This window comes from Aspergillus fischeri, genomic scaffold, assembly GCF_000149645.3.
Source record: "Aspergillus fischeri NRRL 181 1099437636249 genomic scaffold, whole genome shotgun sequence".
Taxonomy (NCBI): Eukaryota; Fungi; Ascomycota; class Eurotiomycetes; order Eurotiales; family Aspergillaceae; genus Aspergillus; species Aspergillus fischeri.
Genome location: NW_001509770.1, coordinates 3,399,715 through 3,414,547, shown reverse-complemented (window position 1 = coordinate 3,414,547; position 14,833 = coordinate 3,399,715). Strand labels below are relative to the sequence as shown.

General features: G+C 49.2%; 5 protein-coding genes across 5 annotated transcripts; 1 reads left to right on the top strand and 4 right to left on the bottom strand.

Annotated features, from left to right (window-relative positions):
• Positions 1-1,734: 1,734 nt before the first annotated feature.
• On the bottom strand, positions 1,735-3,368 carry NFIA_019210 (GTP-binding protein RBG1; the record flags this gene model as incomplete). The annotated part of the gene is made up of 10 exons (XM_001265113.1): positions 1,735-1,754; positions 1,816-1,936; positions 1,996-2,352; positions 2,410-2,747; positions 2,804-2,874; positions 2,928-2,964; positions 3,020-3,094; positions 3,158-3,200; positions 3,263-3,283; positions 3,348-3,368. 10 exons carry the CDS (start codon positions 3,366-3,368, stop codon positions 1,735-1,737), a joined length of 1,104 nt encoding a protein of 367 aa, XP_001265114.1.
• A 596-nt stretch (positions 3,369-3,964) lies between these two features.
• On the top strand, positions 3,965-4,961 carry NFIA_019200 (putative cysteine dioxygenase Cdo1; the record flags this gene model as incomplete). The annotated part of the gene is made up of 5 exons (XM_001265112.1): positions 3,965-4,255; positions 4,378-4,449; positions 4,513-4,650; positions 4,714-4,771; positions 4,846-4,961. 5 exons carry the CDS (start codon positions 3,965-3,967, stop codon positions 4,959-4,961), a joined length of 675 nt encoding a protein of 224 aa, XP_001265113.1.
• Positions 4,962-5,487: 526 nt separating this feature from the next.
• Positions 5,488-8,091, bottom strand: NFIA_019190 (glycogenin; the record flags this gene model as incomplete). Its single annotated transcript, XM_001265111.1, has 6 exons — positions 5,488-5,571; positions 5,639-6,293; positions 6,346-7,043; positions 7,111-7,698; positions 7,800-7,961; positions 8,059-8,091. The coding sequence occupies 6 exons, from the start codon at positions 8,089-8,091 to the stop codon at positions 5,488-5,490; spliced, it is 2,220 nt and encodes a 739-aa protein (XP_001265112.1).
• A 1,230-nt stretch (positions 8,092-9,321) lies between these two features.
• On the bottom strand, positions 9,322-10,902 carry NFIA_019180 (alpha/beta fold hydrolase; the record flags this gene model as incomplete). Its single annotated transcript, XM_001265110.1, has 3 exons — positions 9,322-10,134; positions 10,212-10,684; positions 10,755-10,902. 3 exons carry the CDS (start codon positions 10,900-10,902, stop codon positions 9,322-9,324), a joined length of 1,434 nt encoding a protein of 477 aa, XP_001265111.1.
• Positions 10,903-11,830: 928 nt separating this feature from the next.
• Positions 11,831-13,606, bottom strand: NFIA_019170 (putative capsule-associated protein CAP1; the record flags this gene model as incomplete). The annotated part of the gene is made up of 1 exon (XM_001265109.1): positions 11,831-13,606. One exon carries the CDS (start codon positions 13,604-13,606, stop codon positions 11,831-11,833), a length of 1,776 nt encoding a protein of 591 aa, XP_001265110.1.
• Between the last annotated feature and the right edge of the window lie 1,227 nt (positions 13,607-14,833).

Here is a 14,833-nt window from a genome sequence, read left to right as displayed (position 1 = left end):
CAGTCCCACAGTAAAGATCCCGCGCATAACCCTCAGGAAGCTATTCCCTGTCACAAAGTTCGTCCGCAACTGCAGCTAAAAGGCCAGAAAGCATGGGTAAGGCTTCGGTTCCGCGCAGACCGCTTCTTATTCCTACTGTTATCGCAGTCATGCTGCACATACGAACCTTGGAAGCCGTCTCTGGTGGTACGATCCTGGACATATGATCGAAGCCCATTAAGCGCTCCTGTCGGTAGCTTCATCGCAATGAGGCGGCATTCCCCCACATCCGGACGCTTTTATCATCTAGACCACTCATCAGATCCACCAATGAGAATATTCCTATGGTCTAATTTCCTGTCGTTCCGTGACTAGGATCACCCCCCGTAAGCCTTCAGAATTCAGGACACAGAAATCGGTGCCTGACATCCGTGGCGTCATTTGAAAGCCTAATTGATTGCCTGACTGCCTGAGGGTCAAGCTTCAGGTTCAGGTTGAGGGTGGGGTTTTGAGGCCTAAGGCGCAGGTAGGGCACGAATGTAGGGCATAGCAAGATCCTGTCTTTCTGCTGCACATATGCAACCTTGCCTTTGGCCGGATTCATCACAGCACTCTTCGCAGAAAATGAAGTGCTGCTTGGTGCTTTCTAACTTATCAGTGACAACAGAATATGACGGGCTCTGCCTCCGTCAGAGGATATGCTTTCCCCTCGTCATGCTCGGTAAGTGGTCAAGTCGATAGGTATTGCCTTTTCCCCGGGCATGTACGTCCCCTTTGCTAACGCAGGCACCGCTTGTCCTCACGATACTCGAACCAACCACGGAGCCTACCCGGCTAACACTTGACGATGTCAGCGTTGCAACCACACCTCCTTGTCGGGAGAGCGATCACAAATACAATATAAATTGGCGTCTTGATTAGCACAGCTCACGCAACTTATTTCGTACCACAGCGCTCTGATAGTACGGGTTTCGTCAAATCCAGACCGGTGCCCAGTTCTTCAATTGTGGTGGGATAGTAATATGTCAAAAGTCTATGGAAGCCTTGACCCCTCGCAGTCCTTCGCACTGACAACTTACATTGCAATACTCTGCATGAGCCACAAGCGAGACCTATCTGGTGTTGCGGGCGATCTGCGCGTATTGAGGTGGTCTTTCACGGCTGAACCGTTGACGCCTCTGCGCGGAGATCGGGTTCAGATGAGGACGCAAGGAACGATGCGCAGCTGACTCGCCGTCGAGTCATTCATCTTACTTCCGGGCTGAAACTGGACAGATCTTACAGCAAATGCATGCATGCTAACTTTGAAGGGAAGGAGAAAAAATATTCGGCAGGCTACTATATAGTAGGTATGGAGTACATGCTGCTGAATCAAAAATAAGATCCCGACTTTGAAACTTTTTGATTTCAGACACCCATCATAACCTCTTCTCGACCTCACCTTGAACACTAGAGGGTAGCATTGTGACCATTCTAGTCCATGAATCAGTAGATCATCTCCAACAAGTAAATTGTCCGAAATTAAGTCGCAGCCGGCAGCATGCTGCCCGTGCGCGGATCGTCTAGTCCGGCCCCGTCACACGCCCGTGGCGTCTCGCGGAGCTATGTCACACGAAGGGAGGCCCTTTTGTCCTTTCGCAAAGGATCTTAGCGCAGCATCACTGACACAGACCTTCGAAAGCTCTCGTGCACGATTCGCCACAGCCGTTCCTACTATGGGACGGACTCTCGGATTTTCATGTTCATCAAGATTCCTTAGCGCTTAATAATCGTGACTACGTTGACTCGTCAGCTCTTGCGGCACGAAGTATAACGTAGAGCACAGGGGTAGCATACCAATATCCTCATCCGCTAATTCATGCGAGAGACCGACTCGCTGCGGCTGGTGTTTGACGGAGCGGCCATAGACGATGGCAACCTTGAACTGTTCCTTGATCGACCGGTGAATGGCGTTACACTAAACACACATATCAGTAACGGCTCCCAGTGTCTCGTAAAGGTCTGGTGAAATCATACAAAGTCCTCGACTGTGCACGCGTTTGATCTCAAGACAACAGGAGCTGAGTAATCAGGAGCCCTTCCCTTGGGCTTCGTGTAGACTCGTCTGAGGTTGAGCTTCTCCCACATTTGTTCCAGAAGCTCATCGATATTCCAGCCATGCTCGGAACTGATCGGGACGGCGTTGGGAATTCGGTAAAGAAGATCCAGCTCCTCGATCGAAATGGAGTCGATCTTGTTCAGGGCGTAGATAACTGGGATATAACTTCGGCTCTTTGCCTCGAGGACGTCAATTAGATCGTCAATGGTGGCATCACATCTGATGGAAATATCCGCAGAAGAAATCTTATATTCATTCATGACAGCTTTGATTTCCTGTTCGATAATGGTCAGCTTCGAACCTGAAAAGAGCCACACATCAGGAGCACATACATCATGGTCAATATGTGTTAGGGGAACGGTGCTAGTGATGGCAAGACCACCCTTATCTTTCTTTTTGAAAACAATGTTGGGTGGTTGTTTGTTGATTCTGATACCAAACCCTTCCAATTCGTTCTCGATGATCTTTTTGTCGAGCAGCGGCTTGTTGACGTCAAGGACGATGAAAATGAGATGGCAAGTCTTGGCCACTGCGATGACCTGACGACCACGACCTTTACCATCTTTGGCACCCTGAATGATACCGGGGAGATCGAGAATCTGAATTTTCGCACCGTTGTACAGCACCTGGCCGGGAACAGTTGTCAAGGTAGTGAACTCGTATGCGGCGGCTGCGAATCCGAAGGTCAGTTTCCGTTCAGCCCCACGCGATCAATTCCAAACATACCCTCGGAATGTTGGCCAGTCAATTTGCTCATTAATGTACTCTTGCCGACGGAGGGGAAGCCGATGAAACCACTACTTCAAGTAAGCCTATTGTCGTACTCAAAGATCGTTCAGTCGATACATACACACTGGCGACACCGGTACGAGCGACATCGAAACCAACTGAACCTCTTCGTTAGCCTCCTATAAAAGACAATCGCGACACCTTTCCACTTACCACCACCTCCACCGCCACCACCTGATGGAGTCAAAAGCTCTCGTTTTAGCTTTGCAAGCTTCGCTTTGAGTTGACCTTCACAACCGTCAGTTATACTCTTCAAGATACATAATAGTGTCATCTCTGTGCTGCACATACCCAAGTGAAACGCTGTCGCCTTGTTCTTTTGAGTCCGAGCCATCTGAACGTTCGGTTAGTTTCGAAGCACATGCGACCATCCAACGCGGCGATTGCTGTACGAACCTCGTCCTCAATTTGCTTGATCTGCAGTCATAAAGAAATTAGCATGATCAACTTCATCAAGATGAGACATATGTGATAGCTATACCTTCTCCACGGTCGTCGACATTTTGACGGATTGGTACGAGTACTATCCTCGTACTAGGCGCAATCTATAAAAACGAAAAAAGAGAGATAAAAAGTAAAATGAAGAATCCAGTAAGGCTTGTCCTATGTCTCGCTCGCTGAAAGCAGTCTATGCCCGAGACAAATCGTATGCACGTCAATCGTGAAGGTGTTTCTGCAGAGAGATCAATCTTTGAAATTGTGGCCGCCACTTCATTTGCTGCTCAATCAAGGCGGTCTCACATGGCGGGGTTGTGGCCTCAGGCCAAAATAAGGCATCACAGTGGCAACTTCCCGCTCTTTCCGCGGATGGAAAGACTTGTGTATCAAACGAAAATCACCATGAGTGGTCGAAAATGGTCCTATGTTCCATTATTATGAGATGATATGAATTGGCATTTCATTGCTGCACTCGTATAAAACCTATAATTACCCATTGTTACTGACCTTAACATTATCCTAACACCTTCATGCTGAACATCTCCCTGGTCCGAAGTCGCTACGACTACTATTGATCCGACTTTTATACTTCTAGCTGGCGACGAATCATAACCCATCTTCTACGTCTTACATCCATATTGCAGGGGATCCTTCACAACAATGCCATATCTCGACTCCACAGCATCATTACCACCTTCACAAAGCAAATACCCTGATAATGCGTTCGAGAATCTCGTCCTAGACCTCAGCGCAGCGTTGGGTCCGAGCTCAGGCCTGGATTCGGACGATGTCAATCCCCTCGACATCCAGCGCCTGATGGAGCAATATGTCTCCAACCCGGAGGAATGGCGCCCTTTTGCCCTGGGCGATAACAGCAGGGGATATACAAGGAACCTTATTGATCAGGGGAACGGTAAAAGTAATCTGGTAGGTCGGACGTCGATCCCCTCGGTACTATAAACTTCAGCGGCGCTGTGATGATATGGCCGTACCTGCATATGGCCGAGACCAAGGCCCATATGTACCGCGCCATACTGAGTCAGGGGTCGCATGCTAATAATGTACTCCGGCAGTTAATATTGGTCTGGAGCCCTGGCAAAGGGAGCGCAATACATGATCATGCCAATGCACATTGTGTCATGAAGGTATCATTCGCTACCCGCCTATACCCTCGTCGGGGCGAAATTGCTGAACTGACGACACCCTAGGTCCTCAAAGGCTCTCTGCAAGAGACTCTATATACATGGCCTGATCAAGATAAGCTCCGAAACGGGCAGTCCTCATCGCCGCAAATCATCAAGGAAACCACCTACACCGAAAATCAGGTAACCTACATGTCTGACAAGGTCTGTAAATTCCTGCCTACTTCACTCAGGCGTATGATAATTCGAAACTGACAACTTGTCAAGCTGGGCCTCCATAAGATATCAAACCCAGACCCTCATAATCCCGCCGTCTCCTTACACCGTACGTATTTTCCCTTGAACTGGTACATATGTTTGCTTCGCTGTGCGCTGCGGCTAACCATACCAACTTGACAGTCTATACCCCACCAAATGCAGCAACGTATGGTTTCTGCGTGTTCGACGAAAAGACTGGGAAAGCAAGTCGCGTGAAGCAATCCCATTTCTACTCTGTCAGAGGAGAACGGTGCTAGTCCAGGTCTGCGTTTCGGCTGCTTCGCTTTCTGCCTGCTGTTCTCTGATGTTGAGCTAGTTGCTCAGCACGTACAAGATACCTTTGCGTTTGTTTTCCTGCATGAGAGGTGATTCGAGTATGCTACCCAAGATATCCATATTAGCCTTACGTCTAGCTTTACTCGCTAATGAATGTGATTTGCATGAAGCAGAGATGGCTTTCTCGCTTTTCCCTTCTCATATCCCTGCTTAGAATTAAGCGCAGGATCCACAAGAGTTCACAATAGACAACCTCAGGCGCAATTACATGAACAACTGGTTGAATGCTGCCAAAAGACATTCTTGGCTCCTCATGCTTGGCTCAATCAAATACCGGGAAAGTAAATGCACATGCTTGAGACGTACTGTACAGTCATGGAATGATATGCGAAATGCAGGACACGGATGACCCAGAACGGAAAAAGCGCCAGCGACAGAATTCAAAAAGATCAGTGCACTGATATCGTACGACAAAAAAGCAGAGGGAAGGAGAATGCGGGACGAATATCAGACACGCCTAAGTAATAAATCGGCGTTCTCCAAAACTTCGGACTGGCGCCGGCAAAGCTCTTCGAGGCGTGCCAACGGATTCTGTAAACTTCCAGTATAAGTATGTCGCTCGAAGGAGGTGCAAAAACGCATCAACCGTGAGACCCACCCAGTCCTCCTGTTTTGGTACGCCTTCAGCGATCGGCAACTGTTCATCGGCAGTTTCGTCCCCCGAGGCTTGCGCGAAGGATCGCCTGATGGGCGCTGGCGTCACGGGAAGGCTGGGGCGTTCTACCTCCGTTGGGAAATCCGTGACTCGCATGCCCATGGGTCCATGATCGGTTGTTCGCCAGCTGGAGGGCTCGGTTCCCGGGCTGGGACCCCCGGAGATCACTTGCACTTTGGCTTTTCTGCCGTGTTGAATGGATTGGATGTACTTGTTTATCTCTGGCACTTCGTCCCATGCATTTGAACGAGAATATGTCTCCCATGTAGCGGTAGAAGGCTCTTCAGCTGTCCATGAGGTCCTTGACCCTAGGGAGGATCTGTATTCTTCTCTGGTGGACGATGCTGACTCCGTAGAGACTGTACTCGGCTGGTCCTCCAGAAAAACGCGCGTGGGCTTGGGTGCACGACTTTCCCAAGGGAATATTTGCGTAATTTTTTCTGGCTCCGGTTTTGTCTCGGGGACCTGGTACCACATGTTCTTTGGAGCCTCGGGATAAGATGCCGGCGGTTGAAAGAGTCGCTGATCATCCGACATGGTATAAGTCCTTTCAGCCAATGCAAACCCTTCCGGCTTGCTGTTCAAAGGAGGCGGTTCCCTACGAAGACTGAGTTAGAATGGTCCTCTCGGCGAATCAAGATAGAACTTACCGAACTGCATCCCATTCGGCCTTAGGTGCTTCAAAAGTTTCGACCTCGACTGGTGGAGCGGACGGCGCCGGAGGTTGCTTTTGGTCCTCAACGACAGGTTCTGGCTCTAGATGTGCGTGATAGACCTCATTCGCAGCCGAAGGTTCCGACGGAGGGGGTGGAGCGCTGGTAGCCTGGTGAGTAGGGTGTTCGCTCTGTATCGTGAACGCTGGTTGGCTAGAATGCGGGAGCACATAGGCGGATACGTGTTCTTCTCCTCGAACATACTGTGGGACAGCACTTCTGACAGGTGCTGCTTCACTCTGGATCGGATGGTGTTCCTCTGGCACTGCTTGCCCGTGATCCACGTGCGACACCTCCAGCCCATGAGGAGTACTGCCCTGGTCATAGAAGACTTCCTCGTGAGGAGCCTGTTCGACCTGGGCGTGGCTATGACTACGTACTGTATGTGGTTGTAGCGATGGCGACTCAGATTTGAATGAAGTTTCATAATGCGTTCCTAACGCTTGCTCAGAAGAGCTAGCCACGTGTTGATCATGCTGTACTTTTAAGAGTTGCCCATAGGAACCAGCCATAGGTCGGTCTCCAGGGGGGTGTGAAATCTGCGAGCAAGACGGCTGTGGTACAGTCTCTTGCGGATAGGTAGTTATGTCACCCTCTACTGTGGCAAACCTACTTGGCAGGGAGTGGACGGGCACCTGAAACGTAGTGAGCAATAAAGGTAGCTGAGGGGAATGCATCATAGTAGAGAAGGTCAAAACTCACCGTTACAACAGGGCGATAATGCCTATCGTAAATAGCCCACCACCTCCCCAGCAACTGATTATATGGTGATTCCACGGGTAACACTTGTCTAGGCAAGTTCCAGGGCTTCTGAGCTCCAATGAAGTGAATCAGGCTAATGGTGCTCTGGAAATGCTTATAGGCAGGGATGTACTGGTAGTTGGCGCTGGGAGTGCAGTTATACGTGAAGCTCAGCCTATGCCAATTCCGAAAATGCATGTTCAGCAGCCCCTGGTCCGCGCCGTCAAAGCTAATGCCCCTCTCAGCGAGCGCCTTAAGCGCATAGTAATCCTGCAAGTTGGGTCGAAGGACCATGACACCGCTATTGAAAATATCCGGCCAGCCAACATCAGGCGCGGCCGCGAAATCCTCCTCCAATGTTAAGAGTTCATCCGGAGCCCTTACAGCCACGACATCACAGTCAATGTATACTATCTTTTTGAATTGCGTCTGTCGCCAGAGTTCAATCTTGGTGAATGTTGCGATCAGATCCGGACGATCCATCAGCCATAGGTTTGCCGGAGTGTGATTCGTTGCTGTTTGTACGGGTATGATCTCGTCGTATACCGTCTAAGAAGACCTCGTCAGCGGCATAGCTATGATGAAATACCCTTGACCGTTCGAACACATGGACACGTCTGAAGTAATGGAGTAAAGTAGTAGGGCCATACCTGAAGCTCCTTGATAGTGACATACTGCAAGGTGTCAGGTGTGTAGAGAGCAACGAGCTTGGCCTTCGTGCCATTGTCCCGCAATGAATGGGCGAGAACCACAGCACCTAGAGGGACTAGCTTAGTAAAGACCAATTTGACGGTGTTCAATAGAGCAATTGTCTACCAGGCAAATAATTATCGCTCAATAGGAGCTAAAATTGGATTAACAGTGCTCTCGACGTCGTTGGCTGCCCAGGGAAAGCGATTCAATACATACCGTGCAATAAACCGAGCTTCCATCAGGTACCATCTCGACGGTACCTGATCCCGCTCGAACTCCGTAGAGATCGGGAAGGGATAAACAGGATGAGACGTCAAGTAAAGATTATGAAAGGAGGATACAGACAGAAATGCCAGAACGAAGGAGGAAAAGTGAAAGGCAAAACGGTCGACAGGTAATAGCGATCAAGACGGGATCTCCTCTCGTCCCCTCTCGGTCAAGGGTAACGTCAAAGCAAACCAACCAGCCCCGCCCGCCAGCATAAGCAGCGACACGAGTAAGTGGATCAGGGCGACAGCTTCCACAAGAGCTGCATCGCGTCCAAAGAGGTTACAGACACACCATTTGAACGGTCACTCAGCAGGAAAATCGAAAAGATTGGGCAGTTGAGAGAAACAGTGGCAGCGTAAGAACAAGTAACCAGGAGAATCTATCTAATCTCTGATGTAGCTGCTCCGAGACTGCTGGCGGGTAAGTGGATAAAACATGGTCACGGATAAAGAAACCAGAAACAAAAGCCAACTCCGTTAACAATTTCTCCAGAACAATGAGCTGACCAGTAACTGTCTTCTTCGTACTCCCAACACAGGCGCTACTCCAAGACAGCTCTGGCCGGATTGGGGCTAACCTGGACCGTTCCTGGCTTGCTTAAGTGGGTCAACGACAGATAACTGCTTCTTATCAAGGTGCCTTCAGACTTTCTAGTATCATCAACCCCTGCCTTTAGGCCGTGCCCCCCGTGCCACCATCAGCGCTTTGATCCCCAAAGAGATTCATACTAATAATCGTTGAGGTTGGTAAAGGGGTTGTTATTCTCAACCGGCCGGTGAAACAAATCAAACTGACTCAGAAGTCAATTGATATGACCCTTGCATTCATCGTTTGAGAGGGGAAAGTTCCCTTGTTTTATGTTTAGCCCCATATTAGAGCAAGACCACCACCGACAGTGCTACAGACGAGGAGAAACTTCAACCTCAGTTACTCCGCACACAGTGCGCACCGGCATAAAGACAGAATGCAATGGATGATGGTAATGATTGGTGGATGAAATATTGATGTGTAAACTTACATTTGGATGTCTCGCTTTCTAGGTGACACTTCGCAGATACGTCAACTCTTGAGGTTGTCCATACAATCTCGACCAGCAAGTCTGCGATAGGACAATGCAAAGACAATAATAATATCAATGGAAGGATAGAAGGCAATAGAGAAAAGGAGGTCAACTCCCACGAGTTACCACATCCGTCTCGACGCACGTTCTTACTTGCGAACAGTCACGACGGCTTCAGGGTAACAAGCCTGAACAACAGCACCAATGTCCTCTCGTTCTCCCTTCACAGCCCATTCCACGGTCTTCTCAATGGCCACACGGCTCTCGCGCTCCAATGGCGTGAAGTGACGAGAGCGTGGAAGCATGACGACCTCGCTATTGTAAACCAGGTAGTCTGAGATGCCATCAAGGCAAATCTGAGGGTCGAGAGCAACATCTGCCTTACCCCAGAGGATCGTGGAGCTTGCTTTCAACGCTCCCGTAGGTCCGTCATCGAACAAACCAACTCCACTACTAATGCGCCGCAGCTCATTCCCTCCCGCAATGCTATGCAGGTCGGCGATTGTTTGGACCGATTTGCACCAGCGGCCCAATGCCGCCCCATCTCGGTAGTAGCCAACCATGTGCTGAAAGTTAGAGAGCGCACGTTCCTCCTTCACCGAAACTGGATACTCGTCGCCTGCGGCAGTCCGTGTCTTGCATTCTTCGGTCGACGGACCCATAGTGCTCGCCATACATTCTGCAGCATCCCGAGCGGTGAAGTCGATATCACCATGGGAGGTCTGATGAACCGCCTTTAGGAAGGAAAAGTTGCCCCCGCTGCCGAAGTATGTAACAAAGCCCATTGGCAATTGCATCACAAAGATATAGCCCGAGCGCTTCAATTGCCGGAACACAGGCCACAGGGACCTGACGGCTTTGATGAGAGTCGAGCGCGACCGGATTGGTGAGCGAATCGAAGTCTTGAACATTTTCGACGAGGAGGATAGAAGGCGACGAATGTTCGCTGCAGCCAGACCGGGCTGGAAATGAGAATTTGGTTAGTGAAGCTCAAATACCCATGCACTAGCGAACATCCATTGTGAGTTGCTACACGTACCACCGGCCCATTGGTGACGACAAACCGGTCAGCCAACTGAGGAGCTTCAGCTGCAAGCCGCGTGGAGATAACGCAACCCCAGTCATGCCCTACGATAATCGTCCGTCGCTGGTTGTTTCCAGTCTCCGTATCTATCCCGTACTTGGCTCTAATGGCAATGATAAACTCTGTCAAGCTCTCCAAGACGTTTGTCGCCGAATATTTGTCCAGAGTATCGCTTCCTCCGTAACCCGGTAAGTCGACGACGACCAGTGTAGCCGCAGATTGAAGGGAACTGGAGCTCACTATGTATCGCCACACGGCCCAACTATCAGGAAAGCCATGGACGAAGATCGCTAGTGGTTTCTGGGAGGCCGCCGAGTTCTCAGGGGAATCATTGCAAAGGTAGTGGAATTTGAATCCGTCTCGCAGGGAGAGGATGTGATGAGAAAGACCGAAGCATTCCTTCGAGAGATTCCAGAAGCGGTCGCGGGCTATTCCATTGCAACAGAAATTGGGTCAGTTCTACCGCGATCAAAATGCCTGCAATGTGAGCCTACTCACCTAACTGCAACTCCAAGTTCTCCTTCTCAGAGGGACGTTTGAAGAAAAGTCCAAGTTTCACAGCCTGAAGTCCATACAGAATCAGAGTCAGAAACCCATAAGCAAAAACCGCAGCAGATTTGAAGCTATTAGCAAGCCGGCCAGCCATGTTGCTAGCAGTCTGGCAGATGACCTGCTCTCCGCTCAAAGAATGACGTTAACAGTAAAAAAAGGAGTTGTGATTTCAGAAGGAACGTAACAGGTCAGTGACTTTGCTCATAGGGAAAATTCTAATGGTAAGCTTCAGTGCAATAACAGAATAAATCGAAGGGGGAAAAAAAAAAGAGACGGAATGCACTGGCTTGGGGCGAAAAATAAGCTTAAGCAGTAGATGGAGCTGAGGGGAAGCTGTCTAGCACTATATAAATGATGCGTCATAACGCATGTGATTATGCTTCCTTGCCTGATGCATAAGGCAACACACTTATGCAACTCAACTCAACTTTCAACCCGAGCTTATAGCTAGTACCATGATAGTAATTACAGGATGCCATATTTGAGCAGAGCGTATATGATTAGCTACTGGTATTGAACATATGTTCATCCAAAAAAGCCAAGTTCTCACAATCAAAACGCAGAGAACCTCTCCATGTAGGCGAAGGGGAAGCCTTGAATCTCCTGGGGGACGAACGGTCCATTGGTAGATACAGTTGCTACAAAGACTGCTGCAAAGTTACATATACAAGACAGGGACCTGTTGCAGCAAAAGGACCGTCAAGAATAGTCGCCTTCATCATAGACGAATATCATACCAGACGAAAGAAACACAATATACAATAAACGCCGGCAACCTTATGAAATGCAATCAGGTATGTGAGATATCACTCCGCAAATGGGTATTGGTACAGAGCAAGCGCAAGATTCAGGAAGCAAAAACCATGACACCGATTTTAGAGAAGAAGGGGAGGAGGATACTATCGCCAACTCCGCAGCAGATCAAAGGAAGAATCCCAGATTCTCCCGGTTATCGTCTACTAAGCGTCCGTACCTGTCAAGGCAATGTTAGCGAGTCGCAAATTGCAACCGAGAGGAGAAGCTTACTCTAATAACAGTCTGAAGAACCACACTTCCATGTCGTCATTTCGTAGTGCTTTCAGTGCCCAATCCCGGCCTTTTCCCGCAATCTTTGCCGCCGTGTTTTTCCCTTCATCTTCGGTGACAAAGTACCGCATCGTCTCGACGTACTCGTCGCCCGCCAGACTCAGAGGAACGTAGTGTACCCAGGGTTTGATCCACTCGTCGTGCCATTCGCGAAAAATAGCCACCTTGCAAACTAGACTGTTGCTGTGCAGAAAGGCGTAATATCGGCCACTGAATGCGTTCCCGTCGATATCGACCAAATACTTGTAAGCCCATGCATCCTGCTGACCAACCGCATCCACGACCTCGAAGAATTCCCTCTGAGCATCACAGTCGTTGGGGTCACATTGCCCGATGAACGTAAATTTGACGTCGAACAGATCACGATAATCCGCACGACTGACTTCCTTGGTTTGCCATTGACCGTCAGTGGTCTTAGCAAGAACTTGGACATTGTCCAGGCTATTGATGTTGCCGACAAAAATTTGACGGTGCTGCCGCCGCCAGCCACCAGCTCGAGAGAAACCTCCGGTTGTGGAACCCCTCCAGAACATCTTTTCTTGCTTTTGATCCCAGGGGTAATCATTTTCCTCCGCGTAGGGAACCACGTTAGCCCAGTACCAGGGACTTGGGTAGAGGATATCTTGAAAGCTGGAGATTTTGCTCTGCGAGAAAATTGGGAATAGATCGTGAACCACGTCAAAAGCATTTGGGCGATCAAAGAAGCCGTAGGTTCTCCTCAGTGACGGGGTATTGCAGATGTCCGAAAAGGCAGTGGTATTGTAGATAAAGCCCGGATCACCACGTTCGTAGACTCCGACATTATCTGGCGCATCCTCGTTCAGGGATCGGGCGGGGCTGTCCACCGGGCAGGAAGCTCGAGAGTCGGTCCATGTGGGCTGATGTGCATATCGGTTGAAACGTGTCGTACGCACTTCATCAATCCGGTCACCCTTGTTCAAATCTTTGGGCCGAGGCGACCATGCGTTTTTCGGCGATTGATTCTGGAAGGATCTCGGGAGGACACTGTCCTTCGCAATACTGACCATCCTACGCAGATCATCACTCGGAATGACGACTCGAGGCTCATCGTGGGTGTTGAAAACGAGGTCCATGTCTGGCAGAAACTCCACAAAATCACTCATCATCCCAACAGTAGCATCTCGCTGCCATTTGAGTGCGTCACCACCTCCTTCAACCAGAGTGACCTTTCCCTTTCTGATGAGCACTCCAATGACAGCATTGTCATATCCCAGCGCCTCGCGCACACGTTCACGAATCACCTTTGGTTCGATCGCCCAAAAAGGGAGCAAGGAGTGGTAAATCGTGTCGTATTCATCGATCAATTGAACGCCCCTCGACTGAGCGAACTGAAACCATTTATCGAAATGCGGCGGGGGATGCATATGGTATCGACGACGGTATTCATTGACAGCGTCGGTCAGAGTCTTGGACTGCCGCGAATGCAGCTTTTCAAATTCCTGCTCTGCATTTCCGACTAGAGTGGCGATTGGGTGTCGATCTCTGGGGAAGGGAGTTGTCGCAGAATTTTCTGGCTCATGTTTCTGTTGCTGTGCATTGCTAGAAATATGTACTGAAGGAGAGTGTGGAATAGCTGGAGGAGACTGATTTAGAGGTAAGTCGGAATCATGGTGGCTTCTTCTCAGAAAGACAACCGATAAGCCTGCGAGGACGACGACACCCAATAAGAACACAATTCTCTGAAGTCGCATACTGCCATCGAGAGGGGCTTCTAGTTATTTATGCGAAATTAATGCCGAGGGGGCATTGAGACAATCCCGGGTGGTCACAGGAATGTTTGTTGTTAATGTCATGTAAGGGTTGTGCGAGTGTGAAAAGGAGAAGCAATAAAGAATAAGGGCGAGGACGATGAAGATCGCGAAAGGTAAATTGTAATTGGCAAAGAATATGGAATCTAACTCAGTTAGACGACAAGCAACCAAGTAATCCGATTGTTCGATGCGAATTCATGGAAATAGTGGGACCAAAACTCTCTTCAAAACACCCCAAAGTTCTCCGTCATCCGTATCTAATTAAAGCTACCTAGATACGTAATATGTCGTCCGACCACAAAACACGCTAATTGCACCAGTGCACCCACCGCTAGGAACTTTTAAGGTTCTGCAAGGCCTCTTAGGGGGCATTCCAGACCATTCAAGTGCCGACCAGGGTTTGGTGTGCCAAGGATCGATGGCGCAGGTGCTCAAACTTGAAGGCTGACTCAAAAGGTATGAACTAGTTAACTAAGTTAGTTATTAAGAACCTACAGGACATATTCGTTCCTCCAGTGGCCGTTGCTAATTTCCGTGCATTCATTTCTCATGCTTGAGAAGAATAATCTGAATTAGAGGACCCTGCAAGTGATTTCAGAAGGGGTCTTTTCGTAAACCACGATTATCGTTGATGGCGGAAAGGTTTGCCCGCGTACTATACCCTTTAGCTGCCTTAAGGTGCCTTAATTTTAATGCAGTACATAGTCTAAATGGTACGGAAGTTTGCAGTGGCCCTGATGATGGGAAACTTTTTATTGCAGCAATGGTGTTGATTCTGCAAATGTCCCTCGGTTAGCGTAGTGACATTGGGTATGGCAGTGAAAGTGCGAATATATATAATAATTCATCTTCAGCCTTCCCTGGGTTCTTCCTGTCAAAGGATGGTACCAATGAGGGTAGTAATTGACTCGAGATAGTGACCTAGTGCTTCTCATATCGTGAAAACATCCAACAGCAAGCTATGTTAAGTGCAAAAGCCCCCAGTGTCTGGAGAACATATGTTTGCGCCTGAGCAACATGGTAATATGCTGCAAGACACAATGCTGCGATCAGCAGAACATGCGCAATATAAAACACCTGACGTCTCATATGTATCGATGCTGTTTTCATGGCCCACAGTCCACTGGTCGATCCCAGGGGCCGTGCAAAGAGAAGGATGAAGATCGT